General features: G+C 39.9%; 1 protein-coding gene across 3 annotated transcripts in view; it reads left to right on the top strand.

The window, feature by feature from the left end:
• Positions 1-24,957, top strand: part of CDKAL1 (CDK5 regulatory subunit associated protein 1 like 1) — a 774,423-nt gene that overhangs the window by 209,159 nt on the left and 540,307 nt on the right. For all 3 annotated transcript variants that reach the window (XM_054018031.1, XM_054018029.1, XM_054018030.1), the window contains exon 7: positions 3,407-3,455. In XM_054018031.1, the coding sequence (XP_053874006.1) occupies positions 3,407-3,455 (49 nt within the window). The remainder of the gene's footprint in view (positions 1-3,406; positions 3,456-24,957) is intronic.

Here is a 24,957-nt window from a genome sequence, read left to right as displayed (position 1 = left end):
GGCCTCTGGCTTAAATATCTGTTACTGCTTATTCAGGTAGATATGCTTGAGTCTGTAAAGCCAGGCTCCAAGGTGACTGTATTTCAAACACAGAAGTGTTCAGTCTGAAAATTTGGTGTGTAAATAGAAAGCAACACTCTCAAAAGTGTCACTTCTAATAAACATTTCTATTTGTCCTATATTTAGTAGACTACAAAAAACCAGTAATATGATAGAGCAATTTCTTGTTAACAGTGTATTTAATGGTACATCAAAATATTTCAAAATAGAAATTTCCAACCATGTTCACCTAGCAAGGAACGTAAAAGGCAAAGTGTAGGTCCTTTACTTAATGGAAAGGAGAACTAATAATGGATGACATCAAGAAGGCTGAGGTGTTTAATGCCTCTTTTACTTCAGTCTTCCCCAGAAAGGTTAATGGCGACCAGATATTCAACATAATTAATATTACCAACGAGGGAGAAGGAATCCAAGCCAAAATGGGGAAAGAACAGGTTAAAGAATATTTAGATAAGTTAGATATATTCAAGTCAGTGGGGTTTGATGAAGTTCATCCTAGGGCACTTAAGGAACTACCTGAAGCAATCTCGGAACTGCTAGCAATTATCTTTGAGAATTTATGGAGGATGGAAGAGGTCCCAGAGGACTGGAAAAGGGCAAACATAATATCTATCTTTAAAAAGATAACTTTGCACAGAAGTACCTATAGGGATGGTTCTTGTGCCTTCTGGCTTTTGCACTATCCCTGGATGTTCAAGGGCATTGCTGCCCCAAACTCTCGCAGTTCCTTCTTACTGCCTGCAGCTAGAATTGGAGCATTCTCTGTGGTGATTTTCTTCACACAGTTTTTTCTCAGTTTCTCTGGGAATTTATTCTACCTGGTTCATTGTTAGTGTACTTAAAGTAGTACCCTTAGGTTTAGTTACAATAGTTCGGCTAGATAGTTTCCCTAGATGATGCCCTCACCAGGGTTTAAACTTTGTCTTGTGTGGTAGCTATCCCCAATAGTGACCCCCCACACTTGATGTTTGTTGGGCATATTAAAGGTGCTTTATATGCAGGTTGTTTAAGAAGAGGACACAGTTGATGATAAACTAGCAGCTGAAACAGCATCTCTTAGAGCAGGCACCGGGGACCTCAGATTATCCAGCTTTTCTTCAGAACCAACATGAAATGTGATACCTGGCTCAAGATTCAGGGCTTTCCCTTGGAAGAAGGATGGATTATTCTCCTCCTTCGGGTCCTCTGAGGAAGAGGTCCCATAAGACCAATCGGGACCATTCCAGGACTCAGAGGGACTCCTGTTAGTCACCTCAGAGGAGTGCTGACTGGCACTTTGAGGCCTCTGGTATGCATGATGGAGCTGGCTCGTCTAACTGCTCACCGGTATCATGCTCAGATCAGTTGGACTCTGTACTGTTGACTGCAGTTCCCACCATGTGATGTCCATTGAGTCCTGTAACAATGGTGGCAGCATTAGCACTGACTGTCTCCACACTGTTGGCATATCCGGCAGCATCAGACCTGCTCTTCCTTTATGCTCCTGATTCTCCTGTAGTTCAGAGGCTATCAGTTGCAGCGCCTTCTACATTGTCCCCTTCTGCTGCACCACTGGCACAGTCTGTTTGAGTTGCAGAGCTGTCTTGCTCATCTGCACTGCACTGCATCCTGCATCATCTGGGACTCAGACTGCAAGGTTGCAGTCAACGTCCTTTGCGGTACTGAGAGGCTCATTGGCACAGACGCTGTCTTTGACACCGATGATGTATGTATTACAGACCCCTTCGCTGGATTCAATGCTGACCTTGGTTTCAGCACCCTCGTTTGCTCAAGTGCTGGCTATAGGGCAATGTCTCTTCAGGAACCAATAGTATCAACTGCTTCTTGATCCTCAGCACCAGTGATGACTTCATATTGGGTTCCAGATGAGGCTGACCATTTTTTGCTTCCTCGGGGGTGGCTCCTCCATTCCCACCGGATGACTCCGAGGGCTCCTCAAGATCTTGTTTGGAGACTTCTTCCTCTTCCTTCTCACCATCAAAGCACCGTTCTCAATCCTTGGATCACCATTGGTACTGGCATCAGCACCATTCTAGCAGGAGAGATAGCAGTCCCTGGTCTACTACCTACTGGCCACCAGTGCCTTACCACTATTCCCAGTGGCCTCACACATGATTGATTGATTTTTTGGTGCAGAGATTGTCATTATACATGCAAGTGAGTAGAGGAAAGAAAGTGATGTGTGAGTAATTAAAATATTAATGATGAAAAAGGTATATAGTAGAATGAGTTGTGCTGTAATTACATATGATCATTTTATCTGTGTATTAATAAATTTTTATTTTCTGTGACAACATAAAGAATATTCCAGTGTAGATATATTTTTCTAGGTCAAGTAAAATGTTTTGTTCCACAGATTTTAAAATAGGAAGTCAACATCCTTTCTTCCTAAATTGCTCCAGCCAAGCAATTCCCTTTAATTTCTGTTAGAGGTACTTTATATTGGAGCCACATAGTGCAATACGCACCTTGAGTCTTATCCTCCTGGTATCTCACTTGTCATCACTGTAGTATTGAAGTCCCAGTAACTTACATAAATCCTCTGGACATACACTTTCAAGAAATATATTTCTTGACCGTATCCCAAGAAAATGAAAGTGCAATGTACTGTTTTTTTTCTTTGAGCTCAACATTTTGATTTAAAAAGGGCTTAAGAATTTTATAAGTGAATTTCCCCATTGCACAATAAGAGAAGGGCAGTGATCACAACTATTTTAGGTTAGGAATGCAACCAGGCTTCTTTTTTTAATGCCCACAGTTTTAAAATTAACACGATTTGCTAAAACGTTTAACTCATGAGCTGAAATTTCCAATTCTTGATCAATATTAAACAATTAATTAAAAAAAAAATTAAAATCTATTTTGGACTTTTGAGAGGTGTAGTTATGAAACCTAATTAGAAATATGTAATCAGGGTATTCTATAGAATGTATTTAGCTTAGCGTGTGATCTTAACTTTCGGAATTGCTTGCTTTTCTCTTTTCTTGCACTTTTTATCCAGGCCTGACCTAGCTTAGCTTACTAACGCTGACAAGGTACCCTGTGTAACATTTCTGCAGACCTTAAAGACTGTGTAAAAGAAGCTCATGGATCCTTTTTTATCCTATTAAAGAGAAGTTATTTTTTCTGCTGGGAAATAGAAAACGAATATTTCAGTATAGGTGAATGGAATCATCTGTTTTCTGCCCAAGACAAAATAATACTACACAACACTATCCTAAGTGGAAATATAACCAAAAACGATTTTAGTTTCTTCCACACTACTGAATGAAATACATGTGAAACAAGAATTTTTCAGATCAATCAGAACAGCTTAGTTTATTGATCTTCTGGTCCTTTTTTTCAGGTTCAGCAAATAGACCGTGTAGTAGAAGTTGTGGAGGAAACTATTAAAGGTAAGCCTTACAATTGAAATAACTGCCGTTCTGCTGAATGTTGTGAGCTTTATTTAATAGACACACTGTGACATGTTCCACACCATTCTGTTTTTGTTTTGATCAGATAAGTAAATGAAGGATTTTCTGTTCATGTAATGATGCACTATGCAATGTATGCATCACAAAAGTAATGGTTGCAAAGATAAAATATGATGACGTCTGTGGGTTACTAGATTTTAAAGGTGGAAGATTCTTTGGACACATTTTAAAAATCCTTTTTACCTATCTAAATAGGATAGATGGATTGTGTTTGTTGTTTATGATCCCTTGCTCTGTGTAGATCATCTTACTTAGTGCTATAAACTCATTATCATATCTTTTGAACTCTCACAGTTTGTTTATTTAGATGTTTCATCTCATTTCTACAAGCTTTCTTGAACAGGTCAGCTAAACAATCTATTGGTGTAGTGGTTCTTGTGTAACTATGTTGGTTGTTCACTCTTGCTGTGTTCATGTATATACACGAAATATTTCGCAGTGAAGTATTGTAAAGAGTGCATTGTTTCTTCAGTCTGACTAGTGAACATTCATTATTTAATAAATCAATTTGTCTGGTTCTTTCTGGGCTACATGACATTGTCTCCATTACCAATCAGGTTGTAAAATTACTGTTGCATGAAGCATTCAAACTTCATGGCTCAGCCTAAGTGGCTGTGCTTTTAATGTAAACAAGCGGCTGGTCCATGAGATGTTGTCTCTAACTTTTTGTTCTTGAGTACAATAAGTTTTTGGAGCAGAGCATGAAAATGCATAAACCAAACTAAGTAAAGAAGCTGCTTCTATTAAGAGATTATGTAGTGTAGTTTAAAGGTTCTACAAAGTATAATTTGAGTGGCTGAATAAGATAACACTTGTACTGCTTTCTTCTTGTTTTTAAAATGAAAACTGCCCCTTTAGGTACTCCCAACCAAAACACAGTACAGTTTGCTATTACTTTAATTGACATTTGTCATAACATAACACTGCAAAGCAGATTCCCTTAAAAAAAAAAAAAAAAAAAAAAAAAAAAAAAAAAAAAAAAAAAGATTCTGCCTGCCTCATTCACCTTGACCTGTACTTTAGTCTGTGAGTAGTGCCACTGAAGTCAGTAAAATGACTTGGACAGTAAAGTACTACTCAAACTTTCAGTGCACCTACCCATGGGATAATGTACTACCCACTGGGAGTAGGGGTGGCAGAATTGGGCCCCGTATGGTGGGGCAGAGCAACAGAATAAGCTTTTTATGGAGTTTTTTTTGTTCCTGCTTTCGTTCTCATAACATACTGAAAATAGAAACATTATAGTTCTCTGTGGTGATCTTTTGGTACTTGCTGGCATTAAATGAGTAAGTCATTGCCTCAGGAGCATCATGCTGCTCTTGGTAACCTGTTAGGAAGTTTAGCTGCTGTGTCATCCAGAATTAGTGTCTTGCATCTTAATGAGATGATCCATCTGCTGGTGTAGATAAGACCCTTAAAATTCTGATAGGAAGCACCATGATTTTTATAAAGTAGAGATAGCTTCAAATCTCTGATTTTCTGTGTGTGTTTTTATTTTTAGTTTTGTTTTTTAGGGAGTCAGAATAAGATTATCACTTAAGTCTGGCTTGAAAGCAAACTAGGAAATTTGTGGCAATGGCAAAAATGATTTGATTCTAATTTATTTAAAAATTGTAATTCACTGTTGATATTGCATTTGTGAAGTGTTGCTGTTCATTGAAATACCAGTTTTGAAGCTTCTTGTAAAAAGTCTGTATATAAAATTAAACTTTAAAAAGTGAGAATTATGGAAACAGAGTTTAGAGAGACTGTGCATAACCTTGGGACTCAGTTCCCTTGCTGCTTATCCTAATTACGAATTGGATAGAAAGGATTAATTGGGCTGTTGAATTCAATAGATGATGCCAGTCCCTTCTGGTTTTTTTTTTTTTTTTCCAGAAGGGAGTGGGGCTCAGAGTTTATCAAAGATTTACTGGAGAATACAAACTGTAAAAGTAAAATGCGTAACATAAATCTAACAGAAACTAAGGGACATTAAAAGGGACATTGGCAAGTACACCAATAGAAGTGTTTCCATGTGATTAGAAAGGATTTCAAAGGGAAATTATTTTAAAGGAATAATATTCCTCTGCATATTTGAAACCCAAATATTGGAGCATTCTGCCAAAATATGAGAATGAATGTGTGAATCTGGTTAGATACTTATATAAAGAGAGTGAAATTGACTAGGGCGTTTTCATTTCCAAGCTAAGTGAAATACAGCAAATAAAAGCATCATTGGTGAAGAGTAACTTAGACTTTTTTAATATGTAAAAATTAAAATACCTAAAGTTATAAATAATACAAGCAAATTCAAATGTAACTCAAATGTCTTTGTAAGGCTGTTGTGCCATCTGTTACAACTTTTGGTGCCTCAGCCTTAGAGAAAAGTATAGGGGTGGAACAAAAATGCAACAAAACTGTGAGGTCCGATTTCTGAGTAAATTAATGTCACAGCCTTGGTTATTGTGATGTAATTTAGTTGGGCTATTTTAAAAAGGAAAATGAAAAGATTTCATGGATGTTGTACTCTCTTGTTGAAAATACATGGAGGAGTGGCTAAACGTTTCATAAAAAAAATCGATGTATATTTACCTGACTGAACAGATTTTATTGATTGATTGCAAACCTCTCTAGGTTCATTCACAATCCAGAGAACTCATTGCTAGGTAGGTCCCATCCCATCATCCATAAAAGCTATAAATGTTGATGGCTTGAGAGGTATTGGAGACACCTATATAGCTATAGCTGCAGCAACCCCATTTGAGCTGCTTCTACCTTCAGAAGTGAATGAGGGATGCTCCTGCTTCTATCTGATGAATTTTTTTCTCCACAAACTTGAATAATATTTACTCTGGATATCAAAATTAAATAAACTTACAGCACACAGCAGCAGGGCTCTATAGGACAGCATGTCAGATATAGACATCAGCATTCTTATGCAGTCTGAAAATATTTTTCATACAGTTCAGAGAGATTGTCCCAGCACCAGTTTCCAGAGTAGTATTCTTCATAGACTGAGTCCATGCTTGCTCAGGTTCCACTCTGAAGGGGTTATTTCTGAGATTTTTCTTTGACTTCTTGAGCTGAAATAGTACAAAATACATGGATCCTGAAGGTGATATGAAAAAATAAACCTGATAAAATGTCAGCAGTCTCCCCTGACCACTAGCACAATCATTTCCTCATCAATTAAACTAAAAAAAAAAAGCTCTATTAGTGAGTTCAAAACCTACATGAATTAAGAACAATCACTGTACCCCAGAAGTGGAAATTAGTCCAAATTCTTTCTACTAGACTGGAGGCTTTTATTTTCAGTCTTGTTTCTCACTGTTTAAATCATAGTCGGGAAGTCCAGGTTTAGGCCTTGTCTACACTACAGAGTTTTGTCAACGCAAGTTTTGCTGACATACAGTCACCACTTTATTTAAACCATTGTTGCATGTCCACACTATACTCCTTGTGTTGGCAGAACACATCCACGTTAGCAACTCTTGCATTGACACAGAAAGCAGTGCACTGTGGGGTAACTATCCCACTGTGCAATTGGCTACACGGTGCTTTGAAAGGGTTTGCAATGCCTCATGGAGCAGGTACAGCATCACATGATGCAGGTTTCTCAATCCCATCATTCCATTGGCATTCTACTAGATTGCCAGCTGCTTTTCAACTGAAGTTTGCGGGGGAAAGGTGGAGTGTGTGTGTGTGTGTGTGTCTGTGTGTGTGTTGGGAGAGTGAGTGTGTCAGCATGCTGTCTCTTTAAGTTCAGACAGCAGCCGGAAGCAACCAATCCTGAGGCAGGGGAAGGGGGACACCCCCAACATCAGCCCCCATCTCACTCCCTGGCTCTCCTGTGCTCCCTCCCCCAGCAGCAGCCCGCTTGCCTGACAGCCGGTGCATTGCTAGTGCCGGGGAGAGCAGGATTCCAAGTTAACGTTTTGATTCTGTGATTCCCTGCAAGTTCTCCAGAGCCTCCTCTCTCCACAGACCAATGATCCAACCCTCCTCTGTCGTCTAGGCAGGAGCTATGTGAGCTCTTCACGCTGAGCAGTTTCAGAACTTCCTGGCACTTAAAGGGGAGGTGTGCATGCCTGTGTAGCAGGATGCTGGACAGAAGAGTTCAAAAAAGTGAGCAGAGCAGTCACGGTGGGCATTGTGGGATACCTCCTGGAGGCCAGTTATGGTGACATAATGAATGGAGTGTCTACACTGACGCTTTGTCACTCTAACTTTGCCGCAAAAAGTTCTATGCCTCTCGTCAAGCGGTTGTGGGTTTTTTTTTTTTGTCAGCAAAACAGGAGAGTTTTGCCACCAAAAGTAGCATTGTAGTGTGTACATCTCCACTGGTTTGTTTACAAAAACTGCCTTTTGCTGACAAAACTGTGTAGTGAAGACAAGGCCTCAGAGGGAAGACTTATCCTACTGATTTGAGAAATAGACCCCCAAAGATGGTCTTTGCTTCATATTTGCATGTTCCTAACGGCCACTTCAGCTTTCTGTATTTTAGAAATAGACTCCAAACATTTATATGATGTAGCTTTACTTTTTGGCTTACCTTCGGTCCCCTCAAGTCTCCAAGATACCAGACAAGAAGATTCACGTTTGTCGTCATATCAACAGCCTATTGAGGAAGCTATGTTGAAAGAGTTGCGTTCAAGAGACAGAGTTGCCTTCAACTCTTACAGCACCTCGGCTTTTATCGCAACTCTTAAAAGTGCCTTAATTCCTTCTATAATCTCTTTCAACTGACTGTGAAATTTCTTACCTCTCATGGTATTATTCTGTTGTGTCTGGTAAATTCTGGAAACTATACCATGTAAAGGACCATTTCCAAAGCATTCCATTAGTACCATATGACTATATCTGCAGCTTCTTGGAATCCGCTTATCCTGTGTGGCTACTGTACAGCAGAATACACTTAAGTTTTGGCAACTTCTGGTTTTTGTATTCCAGAATTGTAATTTTTATCGTCAAAGCTTGTATCAAATGATCTTTGTACTCAAGCAAAAACCTCTCCCCATGGAAGAGACCAGTCATTTGAATTTATTCTTCTCCCATAAGACAAGTAATAGAAAATTTCTCAGTGACTTGTTTCCAGGAAGATGTAACCAGGATTCATCAGATTGCCAGGCACCAGAAATGGTTCCAAGAGTATGCAGATTCAATAATGAAGGAAAGAAAACTTTTTGTCTCCACCACAGCCATATCAGATCATAAGACTTTGAATACTCTCTATGCCACAGCAGTTGGACTCGGAGGACTTTTTACACCATTGACACTCCAACTTCTTTCCCAGACATTTAATCTGTCACAGCTGTGTATTCCAAGATGATCTGTGAAGATGACATACTGAATAGGGAAAAGGGTGGAATTACTGTGTCAGTGATCTAGGAGAGAATATGATCATATTATGTTAATGCTTTCATGAACGAAATGCCTCTGTTTGCAGGTATTCACCTTGTAGAAACATTTGAAACTCATTTGGGGTCATCATTTTCAGCTGGTGGACCAATAAAGTAGGCCTTCCAAACTGATGGGAGCCGCAGGATAGCTGTATCTAAGCTGGTCACATTTACAAGTCAACATTTTCTGTATGATTGTAAAACCCTAATTTTTGTAATAGAGTGTGTGTGTGTGTGTGTAACGTTTTTAAAAGTATATACAATGGTGGGCAAAGGAATAAGCTTTACTCTCATTGTAGACTTGAAGGAGGGGCCGTAACTGCTAGCTCTTACCATATTTTTTAATTTTTAATTTCCACTTTTCACTAATTCAGATCCTTAAAGCCATTGTAGATGTTAGAGGTTGGGGTATTTTTTTTCTTAGACATCAGCTTACTTTTAAATTTCCTCTTGAAATTAAATTGTTCTGTAGGGAATATTTTCTGTTCTGTAGGGGCTAGAACTGTAGTATTCGTACACAATTTATTCCACTCTTGGGGCATGGGGAGACTATAAGTGCAGATTGAATCACATTGTGTCTGTCTGCCGTTTTCACAAAATACAGTGTTATAATGGGTCACTGGACTTGATTGTTGAAAACAAGCAAAGGAAATTACTTCAGGCTTGAACCTTTCATACTTCACATAACCTCTCTAGCTTTCAGTCACATTGACCTGTCTGGTGAAGTAGCCCATCCATTCCTAGTTTAAATATTAACCAATGTTTGCCAACTGTTTAATTGACCTCATATGTTAACTAATTATGAATCACTGATAGTATTTTAGTAGTTCACCTAAAGGTGAGCATATAAGTGGGGTGTATATTGTATGTGCTAAAATATAGTATCCTTACTTATAAGATTGTCTAAATAATAAGTGTGTGTCTTTTGCCAGTACATTAAATAATAATTGCATGCGTTGTCTGATTTCACCGTTCTGATAATGTTTCAGGACTAAAATGTTCTCACCTTTCTACATCTTCATAATTGTTGAGGACAAGCAGCCTCACATTAAGAGAAATGCTGAAAGAATAAGAGCCAAAATAAAGAATAAAAACTGTAGGAGTCAGGCTGAGTTAAATGTAATATTTGGTGTACTGTCTGGAAAATTGGCAATTTGTGACTGAAGTTCAACTTGAGGAGGGATAGAAGCTGTTAGAGGAAGAGAGAGAGGGTGGGAGCTCTGCCAGCCCCCTAGAGAGAAAAGAGAAATAATGATGAGAGGAGGTGAAGTTAGGGGGAGAAGACAGAACAATTGTAGAGAGGAACAAATTGTGGGGAATTAGAGAGGCACAGAGCAGGAAGGAAGGACAGCGAAAAGGAGACAAGGGCAGTGAGTAGTATGAAGGGAGGAATTTTGCTTACAGCATAAACATAGAGGAGACTGGAAAAATAGAGTAGTGAAGCAGACAATGGGTGAAGAGAGAGACCACATCAGGAAAAACATAGGAGAGGAGATACAACATAGGAAAGAAAAATGGAAACCAAAAGGGGTGGGCGGAGAGGGGGAAGAGATGGAGGAGAATCCATTCTGCCAGAAATAGCAACTCTTGTCAATCACAAGCAGTAGGTGCTGCTTCAAGAAGAATTGATCCAGGAATTATTCCATGGGGAAACTTAATATAAAATAGAGACAAATATGAAGAAGAGGGCAGGATCATGTCATATTGTTTACAATTTAAATGTAAAATAGATTTTCATGGGGAAACCCCTGTCTCTCAGTCCCACATTAGGTGTTCTGAAAATGTTCACCAAAATCTTCATCTTTTGGTATCTTTCCTCTCTTACTTTGTTTGAATGAGCAGAAATGTACTGAAATGCCTGATCAGAGCTTTGCTGCTGGAACCTATTGAGACCTAAAATGAGGCAACCTCTCTCTATTGCTTCTTTCACCATCTCCTCTTGCCTCTCATTTATTTCACAGAATGATCAGTTCTAGAGGTTCTACACTTACTCTCTCTCTGTATCCACTTGGCATCCAGCTGGCCAGAAGTGCAACATCTCCCATGATTCTAGTGTCTGACACAGTTCCCTCCATCTACCTCTTTTGCTTCTTTCCCTGCCCTTCTGCCTGCCTCTGCAGCCAGTATGAATCCCACTATTGAGGAGTCCTTCTCCTAATTTGACTACTGAGCTTTTCTCTTTAAATCTACTTCTACAGCCTACCCTGCCTCCCTGTCCCCACCAGCAGCATCACATACAAGTTGAATGGGAAGGATGACCAAACCTCAGGTCGAACACTACCCTGTTTAGTCTTTCCAGAAATGGAGTCACTAGACAGAAATAGAAAGATTCACTCATTTCAGATAGTTCTGGGATAGTTTTGGATGGATGGATGGTTTCATGATTTATTTTGACTTACTTCTAGGACTGTCTTTCTGGAAAACATTGTTAGCTCCTTTTTTAAAATTGAGAGCGTGACAATTGCAGAAATCTGTGTGTGTATATATAAGGAGATAACAGAAAAATGAATAAGCAGTGAGGCTAATGTGTGTGTATAGAGAAGGAGTTCAGGGGATTATGGCTTGATGAGGAACTGTCTAAATGATGATAAAAGTTTAAAAGATTCAGAGCCATCAAGTTGTACACATTGTTAACCTGGATAATAGCATTATATTATTACTGTTAAACTCATCCTCTCCCCCTCCCCCTTTTCCTCCCATTGTTTTACATTCACGTGTTACATTTTAAAACTAAAATCAAGGAGTCAGCGACAATTCCTGCTATTGTGCCCCCTACTTCAACTCTGGATTAGACCTTTGGGAGCTATGCCCATATAAATAATAATAATCTTTCCTGAATTTTTTTGTGACCAGCTAGAAAACCAGCTTAGGGGTTTTCGTAACATAAATAATTTCATTCTTGCATTAATTTGGGAATTCCTGTAATCAGAAATCTTGATTTATAAGGGCGCTGATTAATATCCATCCTGTCTTTTAAAATTTAAAATACAGACTATTACAGGTGGCTGGATATTCTTCTCAAAGCAAAACTGACCAACTATTACTATTTTATCAACTGCAGGAGGTTAATAACATAGTAAAAGCTTCCTGATTGGTTAATAACTTAGATTAGTTAATTATTAAATCACAAGTGTTTTAATATCATGTGCTGCATTTAAGGATGCTTCATTAAAGAGCCACTTGCAGCTTGCAAGCCTCAGTCTAGTGTCACTGCTGTAAAATGAACAATGGCTTATATTTTCCTATGACATCTCCAGCAGATTAGGGAGACAATGAAGTACTGCAAGGAGAATATTAAGAGCCGGAATTTGCACTCAGTGCTACCCGCTACTACTGGAAGATTATCTTTTTTACTGCACCAGTTTCAACTCTTCAGCTGGTTGTTTTTCCGTCTTAATGTGGTTTAAAGAAGTGTGTGCTAGCAAAAAGCAGTAGTGTCCACTGGGGACTGGGTTGAAATTATGGAACATTTATCATCTTGCTGTGTCACATTTAAATTCTCCAGTTAAAGAAAACTAAACAGCATAACTGTTCACAAGTGAGCTATATCTGCAACCTCTCTTTGGCTCTCAGTGGGCACTTATTTCAAGTCACAAGCCTATACCTGAACTTCTCTGAGTGGAATCCTCTCCACTTTTGTCTGGACCTCAGGTTACAGCACCTCTTATACCATTCATATAGGCTGACCATTTATTTAATTGATCTGTCCCTTAGTGTGACCACCTGTCCCTTATTTTAAACATCAAATTGAAGCTCATAATGATTGCATTGTATACTTGGGTGTGGTAGAAATGTACACTTGAGAGAACAGTACATGATCTGACATGGATAATTTAGTTGGGGATTGGTCCTGCTTTGAGCAGGGGGTTGGACTGGATGACCTCCTGAGGTCCCTTCCAACCCTGGTATTCTATGATTCTATATGCTAAAGGAAATGGTGTTCCACTAAAATGTCCCTTAAAATAAAGCATTGTCCCTCGTTTTTCTTGTGGTTTTCCCTTATTTCCATCCAACAAAGTGGTCACTCTACATCCATCTTACCTCCAGTAGGACCAACTGGTTTTGGCCTCTGTTATATAGAATCCATGCTGGGAGCGGGGAGCAGCTGTTAAATGCAGTGTCAGAGAGAACAGCTTGTTCAAATCATAGTATGATTTATTTATCCACAAACACTGAATGCAGAAAGTTAGAAATAACAAAAGCCTAAATGCATATTGTCTTACTTCAGCTTAGCCTTTCCTTGCCAGGTTCTACTTGACCCAATCACCCCCCAAACTTTGGGGCTGGGTGAGAAAAGCTGCCCCCTGCATCTGCTGACTGTCTGACAGTCTGACCACCCCCAGTGTATTTGTTCCTTAGGACATAGCTGGTCTTGGAACTGTTTCAAGGTCCTTTTGTTTGAAAATTCCTGCCCAAATTCCTGAGGTTTAGAGCAGGTCTCCTGAGCCTGACCAGATTGGTTTATGCAGTTCTCCAAAGGGGTCAAAGGTAGTCTTCATATACGGTATTCCTGCTATTGTCCATTTGAGCAACAGGCAATTCAATTCTATCTACAACCATTGCTTTAGGTTCCTGCAGGATTTAACCATTAGTTACCTCTCATCCAGCAATGCAACAACAGCAAAACCCACAGATAATTCTGTGTGTGTGTGTGTATGTGTGTGTGTGTGTGTGTATGTATGTGTATATATATATATATAATATACACATATATACAGAATTATATATATATACACCCACCCCAATATTCTTCACATAGCAATGGAATTATTAAATGCTGAAAAAACAGTATCCTGTTTTTGTATTATTATCAGTTATCAAAAACACAATAAAATTGATGTTATGAAATTAATTTTTTCTTAAAAATAAGTTAGCTCCTACCTCCATCTGAAAGCCTTATCCGGACATTAATTCTCTTTCACTTTGTCCCAATGGTAAGTAGGTATCTGTAGACTACTACTGTCTTCTTCCTAGCACTGAAGTGCCCCCTCCTGGCTCAGTTCCCACAAAGATCATTAGGATTTTTGAATGGCATGACAGAAATACCAGGAAGGAAGAAAAACTCAACTGTCAATGAAGGAAAACAGTGCAACAGGAAGACTGACACAAGAAAATTTTGCAAATTTATGCCTTTACCTCTATACTAGGGTATTAGTTCAGATATTCAGACACCTTCATAAAACTAACCCTGTCTAGCTGAGAGATTACCTTTCCCTTTATGACCTTGACCTCTCATGATAGTTAATCTTCACTGGAACTGTACAACTGTTGACCAATAGTGAGAGGGTCATGAGCACAGAAGACAGCATTTTTATGATAGCTGGGACCTAGGTTATGGAACTCCTGCCTGGAAGACATGGCAATAATCACCAGCCTCACCATGTTCAGAACTAAAGGCCAAAGCATTTTTATTTAGCTTTACTTTACTACATTCTACTTGGATGGAGACACAACATGCCTATATGTGCCTAGAAGATCCTGATTATGGTCCAGTAACTTCTGAGTTTTCTAACTGTATTGACACTATAGATTTTTACATCTTTTTAGTGTGTGTGTGTGTGTGTGTGTGTGTGTGTGTATGGGGGGGGGAGTTAAGTTAATTTAACATTTAAAAACCACATTCTACCTACAAATAAAACTAACAATTAATAATATAAAAGCTTATTAAATGCAAACAAATTATATAGTCCTTCAGTTCAGCATAGCTGCTCCGCATAAAAATTTGGAGTACTAAAAACTCTCTTAAATTGGCACCCAAAATTGGGTAATAGGTGCACAGAAGTTGATCTTTGTAAATGGAACAAATTAATCTCCCCCCCCTAAATATAATCTTGCCTTATAGTCATTTATAAAATGTTTGCATGGGTACAACAAAATGCACTCAAGACTGCAAGCTATTTATTGTTCCAGTTCTATAAGTTAAAAATGAACAAATTTAAGAGACATAGTTTGTTTAATAAATATTGCTTCCAAGCAGAAATGTTAAGACAACTGTCCATCTCGAAAGACGGTATAAGTGCCAAAGCAGTTTGGTTACGTATGTCATGCTTCAGCATTGCAAGTGGCTAAAAAGTCCCATTTTCAAGTGATAGTGCTTGCCACAGATAACACGTGTAAGGATCAGGGCCAGAAGATGAAGCCAGCGCACTACTGGTGCTTGAGGCCTGCTGCACTTTCCTCTTCACTCTTAGTTTCCTCTCTCTTAACTACATCTCTTGAGTCTATTTTACTCCCTGGTGTTGCTAGTTGTATCTTCACAGCATTGATGATGGAAGTTTTCAAGTTCCTCTTGTAAATATCCTTCCACCTGAGCCTAAGTTGGCCTAGTGGCCTTGGAGCATCCCCAAGTTCTCCATACAGGAGATACTTTGGAATGCATCCATCGTCCATCCAATGCAGATAACCCAGCCAATACAGATGTCTGTGTTTGAGAATATAATTAGACTTCGTAATTTTCTTTCTTGAGTACTTCGGTGTCAGGAATTTTAGTTTCCCACATCATTTTTAGAATATGATGACGCAAGGAGGAGTGGGAAGTGTTTAGCCTTCTCTTACACATGCTGTAGGTGGTCCAGCCCTTGCCACCATACAGCAGTATGCTCAAAACGCACTTCTGGTGGAACCGTACTTTGATGTTCATTGTCCCACATGCGTCTAGTCAGCTGGCGAAATGTGGTGGTTGCCTTCCTAATGTGAGACTTTAGCATGTCTAGTGATAAATTATCCAATACAATTGATTGTAGTTAGAAGAACTTACGCACAAATTCCAGTGTGTTGCTAGTATTGATACTTCTGGTGCTGTCAACACGTTGTGCCATAAACACTGTATCTTTAGAGTGATGGTTAGTCCAAATTTATTACAAGTTAGCATAAAGCTATTGCAAAGTTGCTGATGCTCCTTTTCACTATGCGCAATGAACATGGTCACTGGCAAAAATAAGTTTTCTTGTCAGTAATTTTGAGATTTGTTTGATTTTGTTTTTGCTCTTAGACATGCAATCTTGAAGAATTTTCCACTTGATATTGTATAAAAATGTACATCCTTTCTACTATGCGACAAAGCATAACTATGCAGCAAAGAGGAGAATATACCGAAGAGTATGGTGCCAAAATGTATCACTGTTTGACAGCACAGTGGATTTCAAATCTGTCAGATATCAACCATCGGATTGGATTGTAGTCTTCATGCCATCATGGAATGATTGAACCAGACTGAGTAAGTTTGGAGGGCAACCAATTATTTCTAGCAAATGGAAAAGGCCCTTTCAGCTGACCAGATCCAAAGCCTTTGTAAGGTCTGTGAAGGCCACGTAGAGAGGTTTTCCTTACGTTGGCCCTTTTCGTTAAGTTGTCTCGGTGCAAAAGACCATGTTGATAGTTAATGTACTGACATGGAAGACACGCTGACTGTGGTTATATGTGTGCTGCAAGAGAATGACTCATGTGAATTCCTTACCAGCAACACTAAGGAGAGAGATTCCTCTGTTTCTTACAATCATTCCAATCTCCTTTGGTTTTGTGCAGTGTTATGATGTTGGTATCCTCCATGTCTTGTGGTACCTCTCCTTCCCTTCAGCAAGCAAGCAAGACATTGTGCAGATGTTTAAGCACATCCTGTCCTTGCTTCAATATTTAAGCTGCAATCCCATCTTTTCCTGTAGCCTTTCCTGGGGCTAGGGAGGTGATTGCCTTCTCAAGTTCATTTATATAAGGTTCTATATCAAGCTCTTCAATAGTCTGGAGTCTCGGGATCACATTTAACACTGCTTCAGAAACAGTGGTTTCATGTGAATAGAGTTTGTGATAATGTTCCACCCAACATTGCATCTGTTTGCTTCTGTCTGTGATGTCTCCATTAAGAGATTTCAGTGGAGCAGTCTTCTTGACTATTGCTTCCTTGATTCCATCATACATACCTCTTAAATCTCCATTCTCAAAAGACATTTGTATTTTCTTGCACAGATCAAGCCACTATGATTGAGCACATTGCCTTCTTATTTGTTGCAGTGTGCTCTTGACCAATCTGAGGTTAGCACATATCTCAGAAGAGGGGTCCCTGTTGTGATGGTGGTGCATTTTGCTTCAATAACTGGAAGTATTTCTTTATAGTGTGCTGCAAACCAGTCTTTATCATCTGCAATGTTTTTACAAAAAGCCCAGGTTACAGCTATATGGATATTCATTCTGATATATTCCATGATGCATCAGTATTCAAAGGAGATGCAATCAATTACATAGCTTCCCTGAGATTTGTAATGAGTTGGTACCACTTCTTTGGTCTTCTGAGTTTGTTTAAGTTAATGCATGGACAAGAACTTTCTTTAGTACACTGGGATTTCTGTACTTAAAGCCTTGTTTTGCAGCATTCAAGCATATGATCTGTCACAGTCTGCACTGTGAAAATGGCAAGCATGTGAACATCCTGTAGATTTTTCCTATGGGTGACAAATCCAGTTGGTGTCAGTGTCCATTTGTGAGGTGTCTCCATGAGCCCTCCCAGCAATGACTGTCTTGGAAGTAGGCGGTGTTAATGCACAATCCTTGGTGGGTACAGATCTCTAGTGGTGTTTGCCCATTCCCACTCCCTGGTGGCCAATGCACAGCAACCTCATTTTATAATCTGAGCCAACTCTAGCATTGATATCTCCAAGTAGATAGTTGGTCATCGGATGGTATCTTCCTAATGATGCTGTTGAGTTACTAATAAAACAAGTTCTTCTCTTTAGGAACAGAAGAAAGGGTAGCGACATATATACTGATGATGTTCCAAAGCTGCTTGTGATAAATATTCTTAGTGATATAAAATGTTCTGATGTTGGAATGGAATATTCATGCATACTAATGACTTTGTGTGTGCAAAATCCTCCCTGTATTTAGAAAAGAGTGTAATGCATCCTGTGTAGAGACCCTGTGTCAGCTTCTCTGGTTTCAGAGAGAATGACTATGTCGGTGTCAAGCTTCTCGAACTTTGTCAATGCTGGCAAGTTTCCTGGAGTCATTGGCGTTCTCTAGATCTTTCGACATATCAGTACGTAGTGTCCTCCCATTCCAACAAGTAAGTTTGAAGAGGACAACCATCTTAACCAAATCTTCAGCACATATGCCTAGGCAGAAAAAAGGAGACAGATGCTCGCGTTAGGATTAAAGCCGCTCTCTCTAAATACGGACTGGGCCCAAAGGCTTAGGGACAAAGATGTTTGGAAGCTAGCTATAGGAGATGCTGGAGGGCACAGCTGAGTTTCAGTTCCAAATGCCTGTTATGTCCTCAGCGGATGTGATTCAGGATTTTCTCCTCTATCCTTTCTTCAACCAAGAACTAGCTGCAAGGCAGCAGTACCAGATTAAGTTACTTGTTTATGGATACCGTTTTTTTATACCTGTCAGTATCTGGCATGCCCCCTACCACTCACTGAGTTCAGTTGTTGACCACGCAACTCGCAGCAGGTTGTACTGAGTTTCATGGTACGAGGAACATTATATGCCTGACCTGACAAGACCCTGCATCCTGTTTTAGGCTACTGTAAATTTTTACTGTTAGCCTCCTATTTTCAGGCGTTTATATAATGAAAACAATGGCTAACTCTGAACTATATTGGTGCTTGTGGTGGAGAATATATCTGGTGAGCAGAAAATCTAATGTAAAAATGCATTATACTGTGACATTTTTGGGCTCCAGTGTCTCCAGGTAGGTTAAAAAAATGTGTGGGGAGAAAACTTTCCGTAGATATATTGAACTAATGCTAGACTACCTAAGATCATACAACATTGTTGTTTCGCTTGCTTGCTACTTTATTAATATGAGGGTTTCCCTGATGCTCTGTATAGTCAAACTATTATAAATAAAAATGCTTGGGTTGGGATATTTCTGAATTTAGTAGTTTTGCATGGATACAATCTGGACTACTTTATACCAGTGTAATCTTTATTGACTCTTGTTTGCAGTATCATGTGTAACTTAGAATAATACTGTACTTCTGCAAATAAGCCTATTTGGAAAGTGAGAGTCCCTGCATGGGAGGAAGTTGAGATTCTATAGGAATCAAGTTAATCTCCCTTACTAACTTTATTTCTACTAGCTGTTTGGGGGTTTTTAGTACAGTGAGATGTTTCAAAGCCTGCGGGGTCTAATGGGAAACTGAGTTTTTCACACATTGCCACGATAATTTAATTAACAGAAATATACCTTTCCTGTTGTAGCCAATTTTCCAGGTTTTGGGCACCTGCATTTAAGGTGTGAGGGGATGCCTCTTATTGACAGTAAAATTTACATTTGCAACCATGCATTCCTTGTGCTCACAGTTGCCTTCGCAAGTACTTGTACTGGACTGTCTTGCTACAGTATAAGACCAGTCTCTCAGATACAATGTGTGAGTAATGATGCCACTTTAAAAAATAATGCATTTCATGGAGTCAGTGCTGCTTGAAAGCACAGATGACTTACTGGTTGAGGGATTTGGTGATACAACAAATGGGTTACACAAATGGATATAGCACAAGGGGATGTAACATATGGGTACTTTACGGATGACTTAATAGAACAACATAGAGATTGTGACTTATCCAAGGACCAACAACATTTTGTTGTTGTTTTGTCTTCTACCTTTTGTAGTTAGATATTATCTGCATGGCTAAAATTAGTCTTAATTACTGTTTCATGAATTAAAGAAAGAGTTTAACACTTCCTTTATAGCATTCCTAGCTGTTGCTGATATATAGGGAGGAACAAGAGCGTCATTAGGTCCTACTGCCTGACAGTGCAAAACACTTATCACCCCGCATGACATTGGGGCACACACTCTCCTGCTTTTGATTTTTGTTAAATTTCTGTTCTTTGTGGAATCAATTTCATCCCACAAGATGGCACTTAGTGTAGAGTCAGGTGATATGGGATATGCCACTACATCTTAGTTAATACTTAATTCTACTGTTAGTCTTGTTAAATGGTTCAAAAGCACTTGTTTAGATAGCTGTCCATCATCAAAGATCCTGCTGCTTGTGTTCAACTGCACAGCTGGAAGAAAGGTTTCAAAGTAGCAGCCATGTTAGTCTGTATCCGCAAAAAGAACAGGAGTACTTGTGGCACCTTAAAGATTAACAAATTTATTTCAGCATAAGCTTTCGTAGGCTACAGCCCACTTCTTCAGATGCATCTTCCTTTCCAAATGCAAACAGATGGACATCATACCAAAAGGACTAAAGGTAAAAAATCCATTATAATCTACATATCCCACAGACTATGCTGAGAGATTGTGCCACACGCTCTCAAAGAAACTGCGAAACCACCTGATCAACATCCTATACAGCAAACAGGGAAAGATCAAGACTGAACTCTCAAAACTGGATACTCTCATGAAAAACCAACCTTCCACACAAACTTCCTCATGGATAGACTTTACAAAAACTAGACAAGTTGCATCTGAAGAAGTGAGTTGTAGCCCACGAAAGCTTATGCTGAAATAAATTTGTTAGTCTCTAAGGTACCACAAGTACTCCTGTTCTTTTAGCTGGAAGAAAGTTGATCTCTTGGCTGAAACTTACTGTTCAGAATGAAAGTGCTTAATGTTGAATAGAAGAGAGTTGCCACTTCATTCTTGTAACAGATTGCTCTTTTAACAGATACCAAAATGAAGTTATTCTTGCCTGAGGTTTTCAATCCCTGCAGTAACTGAGGTTGTGAAAAGCCAGGTGGCCGACACACTCAGCCACTCAACCCAACCAAAAACAACTCTGAAAGACAACTGTAAACTAGAAGCATTTCCAAGCTAGCATAGTTTGACACTTTTTTCTTACGTCTACCCAGGCTGGTGGTAGAGAGGTGATCTCCACATTTTGTCAGAACCGCGGAAATTCTTCAGCGCGCGCGCACACACACACACACACACTCACTCACTCTCTCTCTCCCCTTAGACTAGTAGAGTAGGGAAAAGAAATTATTCTCCCTTTCATTCTCTTGACACTTAACACCAAACTGGTTTTTCTGGAAGCAGGATTCCTCTCTGTGATGACAGGAGGCACTGTTTCTGGCAGAATGCAATTTCTCTGTCTTTCTTCATATTCCACTCTGTACCTCTTAACCTTCAATTGCAGTTTTGTTGTTTTCCTTTTTCTAGGGTTACCATACGTCCGGATTTTCCCGGACATGTCCGGCTTTTGGGGGCTCAAATCCCCGTCCGGGGGGAAATCCCCAAAAGCCGGGCATGTCCGGGAAAATCGGGAGGCTTGGCCGGGGCCTCTTTGTGCGGGGCCGGGGGCATGGTGCCGGGCCGGGCCGGGAGCCGGGCCCGCGGGTCGGGGAGCCGGGCCGGGGTCGGGGGGCCGGGCCGGGCCCGCGGGTCGGGGGGCCGGGCCGGGCCCGCGGGTCGGGGGGCCGGGATCGGTGGGCGGGGGGCCGGGCCCGCGGGGCGGGGGGTGCGCCGGGCCGCCGGGGGTGGTCGGCCGGGGTCGGCACCCCAGGGCCCGAGCCGACCCAGGCTGGAGCCGCCGGGGGAGCCAGCCTGGGCTGAGCTGGGCTGGGCCGGGCCGCGCCTCCTCCCACCCCCCCTTACCTGCTTCAGGCTTCCCGCGAATTAAATGTTCGCGGGAAGCAGGGGAGGGGGCGGAGACTTTGGGAGGGGGCGGAGTTGGGGCGTGGGCGTGGGCGGGGCTGGGGGCGTGGGCGGGGCCCCCGGGAGTGTCCTCCATTAGGAGGGACAAAATATGGTAACCCTACCTTTTTCGTCTCTACCCCACATCAATTTCTTCTGTCTTTCACTATATTCTTTGATCTCACTGTTCTGTATTCTCTCCTCCATCTAATATTTTAGTTCATTTTTTCTCTATTTAATTGCTTTATAGCCCATAACTTCTGTCTTTCCCTCCATTCAACCCGCACAGTTTTGCTCCGATTCCCACCTCCCGCACCCACATACAAACACTTTTCTTAAACCTGTGTGACAGCTTTGTGTTCTTCAACACTTTGCCTTTCTCCTTATCTGCCCTTCCTTCAGCCTTTTCTTTGAGGAGATTTCTTCCTATGTCTTCAGCCTGCAGATTCTCTACATCCCCCAACTTCATTGCCTCTTTGTGCCTCTGGGCCAGCATTACCATTAGAGAAAAGGAAGCTCTGCACTTAGTAGGAGGGGATGGCAGTGGAAGGCAGTGTATACATATGCAAGAGTATGTGAGATTAGTGTGTAATGTTGGCTTTCTGAAGATGCAGAAAAAGACTAAAGCAGGTGGGTAAGAGACACTTGTGTGAAATATGGAAGACTTGGCAGCCCTGTTGGGGGTAAATAAAATCCTCTTTGCGGAAATAGTGATTATACTTTAAGAATAGGTGGTGGAAGTAGCACAAGAAAGAGCTAGTAATAGAGCAAAATGAAAACAATATGAACTAGTATTTTCAAGATTTTGGGCTTCCTGCATCTTTGAAGACTTTTCAAAGCTAGTCATGTGTTTTTCAGCTGTTGCAGATAGTTGAACTTTGGTCTATTTTATAGGTAATATCCTGAAAATATTACTGTGCCCAACCAGAAGTACTCTTTGAGTGGCAAATTCTGGGTCATAGTTCTAACAAATAGCGTGTGGGGATTTAGGAAATGAACTAATGGTGGATTAGCTGTTCCATCTTCCAATGAGTTTTTATTTCCTGCAGATTCTCATTGGTTGCTCAAATTACTGACAGAATGAAGCTACTTTGGGGCTGTTTTTGAAACTCAATAGGTCTGTTAATATCTATTTTATCTGGTAGCACTGAAATTCACTCGCTGAATTTAGATGTACATGATCCTTCAGTCAAGTTCCTCCACACAAAATCATCCTAACATCTCAAACTGGCAAAAATAAGTCAGTACTGCTTGAACCCTTTGAATATAATTCCTGTGACTTGAAGGCATAGTTATTGTTTCTCAGCCGGTGAATCCCAACCCCCAGAAGGATCATGATAGGCCATGAGGCTTTGAAAGGTTTGTTACAATCTAAAGGAAAGAAAATGTCACTCCCAGCAAGCTCAAGTACTGTCTGTCAATCTTTTGAAATGAACACTCAAAAATAAATTATAGGGGCTTGCCATTTTTCTTGACACTTTTTTTCTCTTTTATAATATAATACAATATAATATAATATAATGTGGAAATGTTAACCTTGAATAAGGTGTTACCAACCTGAAAAAGTTGAGAAACTGTGGTTTAGGTGAACTGAAAAGATATTTGAAGATATTTCCTGTTTTGTTTGTTCTAACATTGGGCTTTTTGTGACTGTTCCAAGTGGAATGAGTTGTGTTTGCTGATTTGTGTGTAAATGTGAGTTATTACTGAAACCTTCATCTCTGCACTTCAGTGAACCTTGATTGATTTTAAATTATTTCTAACACGATCCCATTAACACTTGGTATGAGTGTTCTGCCCTGCAGAACTCTTGACTGGATCTGGTTAGCATCATAATCTGCATTGATTATTCGGCAAAAAAAATGAGGAGTCCTTGTGGCACCTTAGAGACTAACAAATTTATTTGGGCATAAGTTTCTGTGGGCTAGTACCCACTTCATCAGATGTATGAAGTAAAAAATACAGGAGCACGTATAAATACATGATGGGGGTGCTTTACCAAGTGTTAGTTCAGTCTAACAAGAAAAATCAATTAACAGCAGGATACCAAGGGAGGAAAAATAACTTTTGAAGTGGTAAGAGAGTGGCCCATTACAGACAGTTGACCAGAAGGTGTGAGTAACAGTAGGGAGAAATTTAAGTATTGGGGAAATCAAGTTTAGATTTTGTAATGACCCAACCGCTCCAAGTCTTTATTCAGGCCTAAGCTGATGTTATCTAGTTTGGAAATTAATTCCAGTTCTGCAGCTTTACATTGGAGTCTGTTTTTTAAGTTTTTGTTGTTGAAGAATTGCCACTTTGAGGTCTGTTACTGAGTGACCAGAGAGATTGAAGTGTTCTCCTACTGGTTTTTGAATGTTATGATTCCTGATGTCAGATTTGTGTCCATTTATTGTTTTGATTCAGTAATTGTCTAGTTGCTCTGAAGCTTTAGCCAAATCTTTAAACTTCTTTCAAATGTTGCATAAAGTACAGGTTTTTTTGTCTGCGTATATGGTAGTGCAAATAGAAATATATCTGTCTTGTCATCATTATTGTGCAAGAGATTACTACAGCTATAGATAGGTTCTGGACTCTCATGGATCACAGGACAAACGTATATCCAAATGTAAAAGGATAGTTTTAAAAACATGACCCTTGTGTGAATCTAGTCATCTGATTCAACACTGTAAGCTGTAAACAAACTTTCGGGGATTTTTTGTTTGATAGCCAACATGGAAGACCATTGCTTATTGTACTTTGGTTTATTAACTCAAATTTTATTCAAAATGTTTTGTGCAGAAGCATATGAAAATGCTTGTGTTTTGGTTTAGGAAAACGTTCACAAAATTACCCATGGCTTCCATGCTGTACAGTCAGAAAGGTAGATAAACTTACTCAGAGGAAAGGCCTTGGAAGGGAACCTGATCACAGCTTTTTCTCTTTCATAATCTGATGCTGTGTAAGGTGTTCATAAATGTGATTTTGTGCTACTATTTTCTACATCATGCCCGACATTAGTTTGGAACTGATATCGGTCAGTTAATTTAGGGGAATGTTGCTTATCTTTCCCTTTTGGGAGATGAAATATTTATTTTTAAGGTTTATAATGAAAACAAACAAAAATACAGCGGGAGGAAAGATCTACATTATGTAAAGAGATGTAGGAATTCAGTTTTATAAAATCCTATTGGTTTCTTAATAGAAACAAAGTAGTCAACAAATTCTTAAGCTATTGTTTAAAACAAAACTGTCTTTGTTGTATTTATTGGGGGAGGGAGTTTGAAGGTCACAAATTTGTAGCTGAGGTTGAAAAACAAAAGTTTCAATGTGCCAGGAATTGAGAGTGTTGTAGTTCAAAATACAGGGAGTCCTCTGACTTATGACGCCAGACTAATGTCGGACGCCACTTACGACGCTTTTCAATTGACGGCCCGTTTCGCCCCTATGATGCTTGTTTCATCCTTCCGACGCTCG

Source organism: Malaclemys terrapin, chromosome 2 (genome assembly GCF_027887155.1).
Source record: "Malaclemys terrapin pileata isolate rMalTer1 chromosome 2, rMalTer1.hap1, whole genome shotgun sequence".
In the NCBI taxonomy this organism is placed as follows: Eukaryota; Metazoa; Chordata; order Testudines; family Emydidae; genus Malaclemys; species Malaclemys terrapin.
The sequence above is the reverse complement of the archived record's forward strand: the minus strand, read 5'-3'. Positions and strand labels throughout refer to the sequence as shown.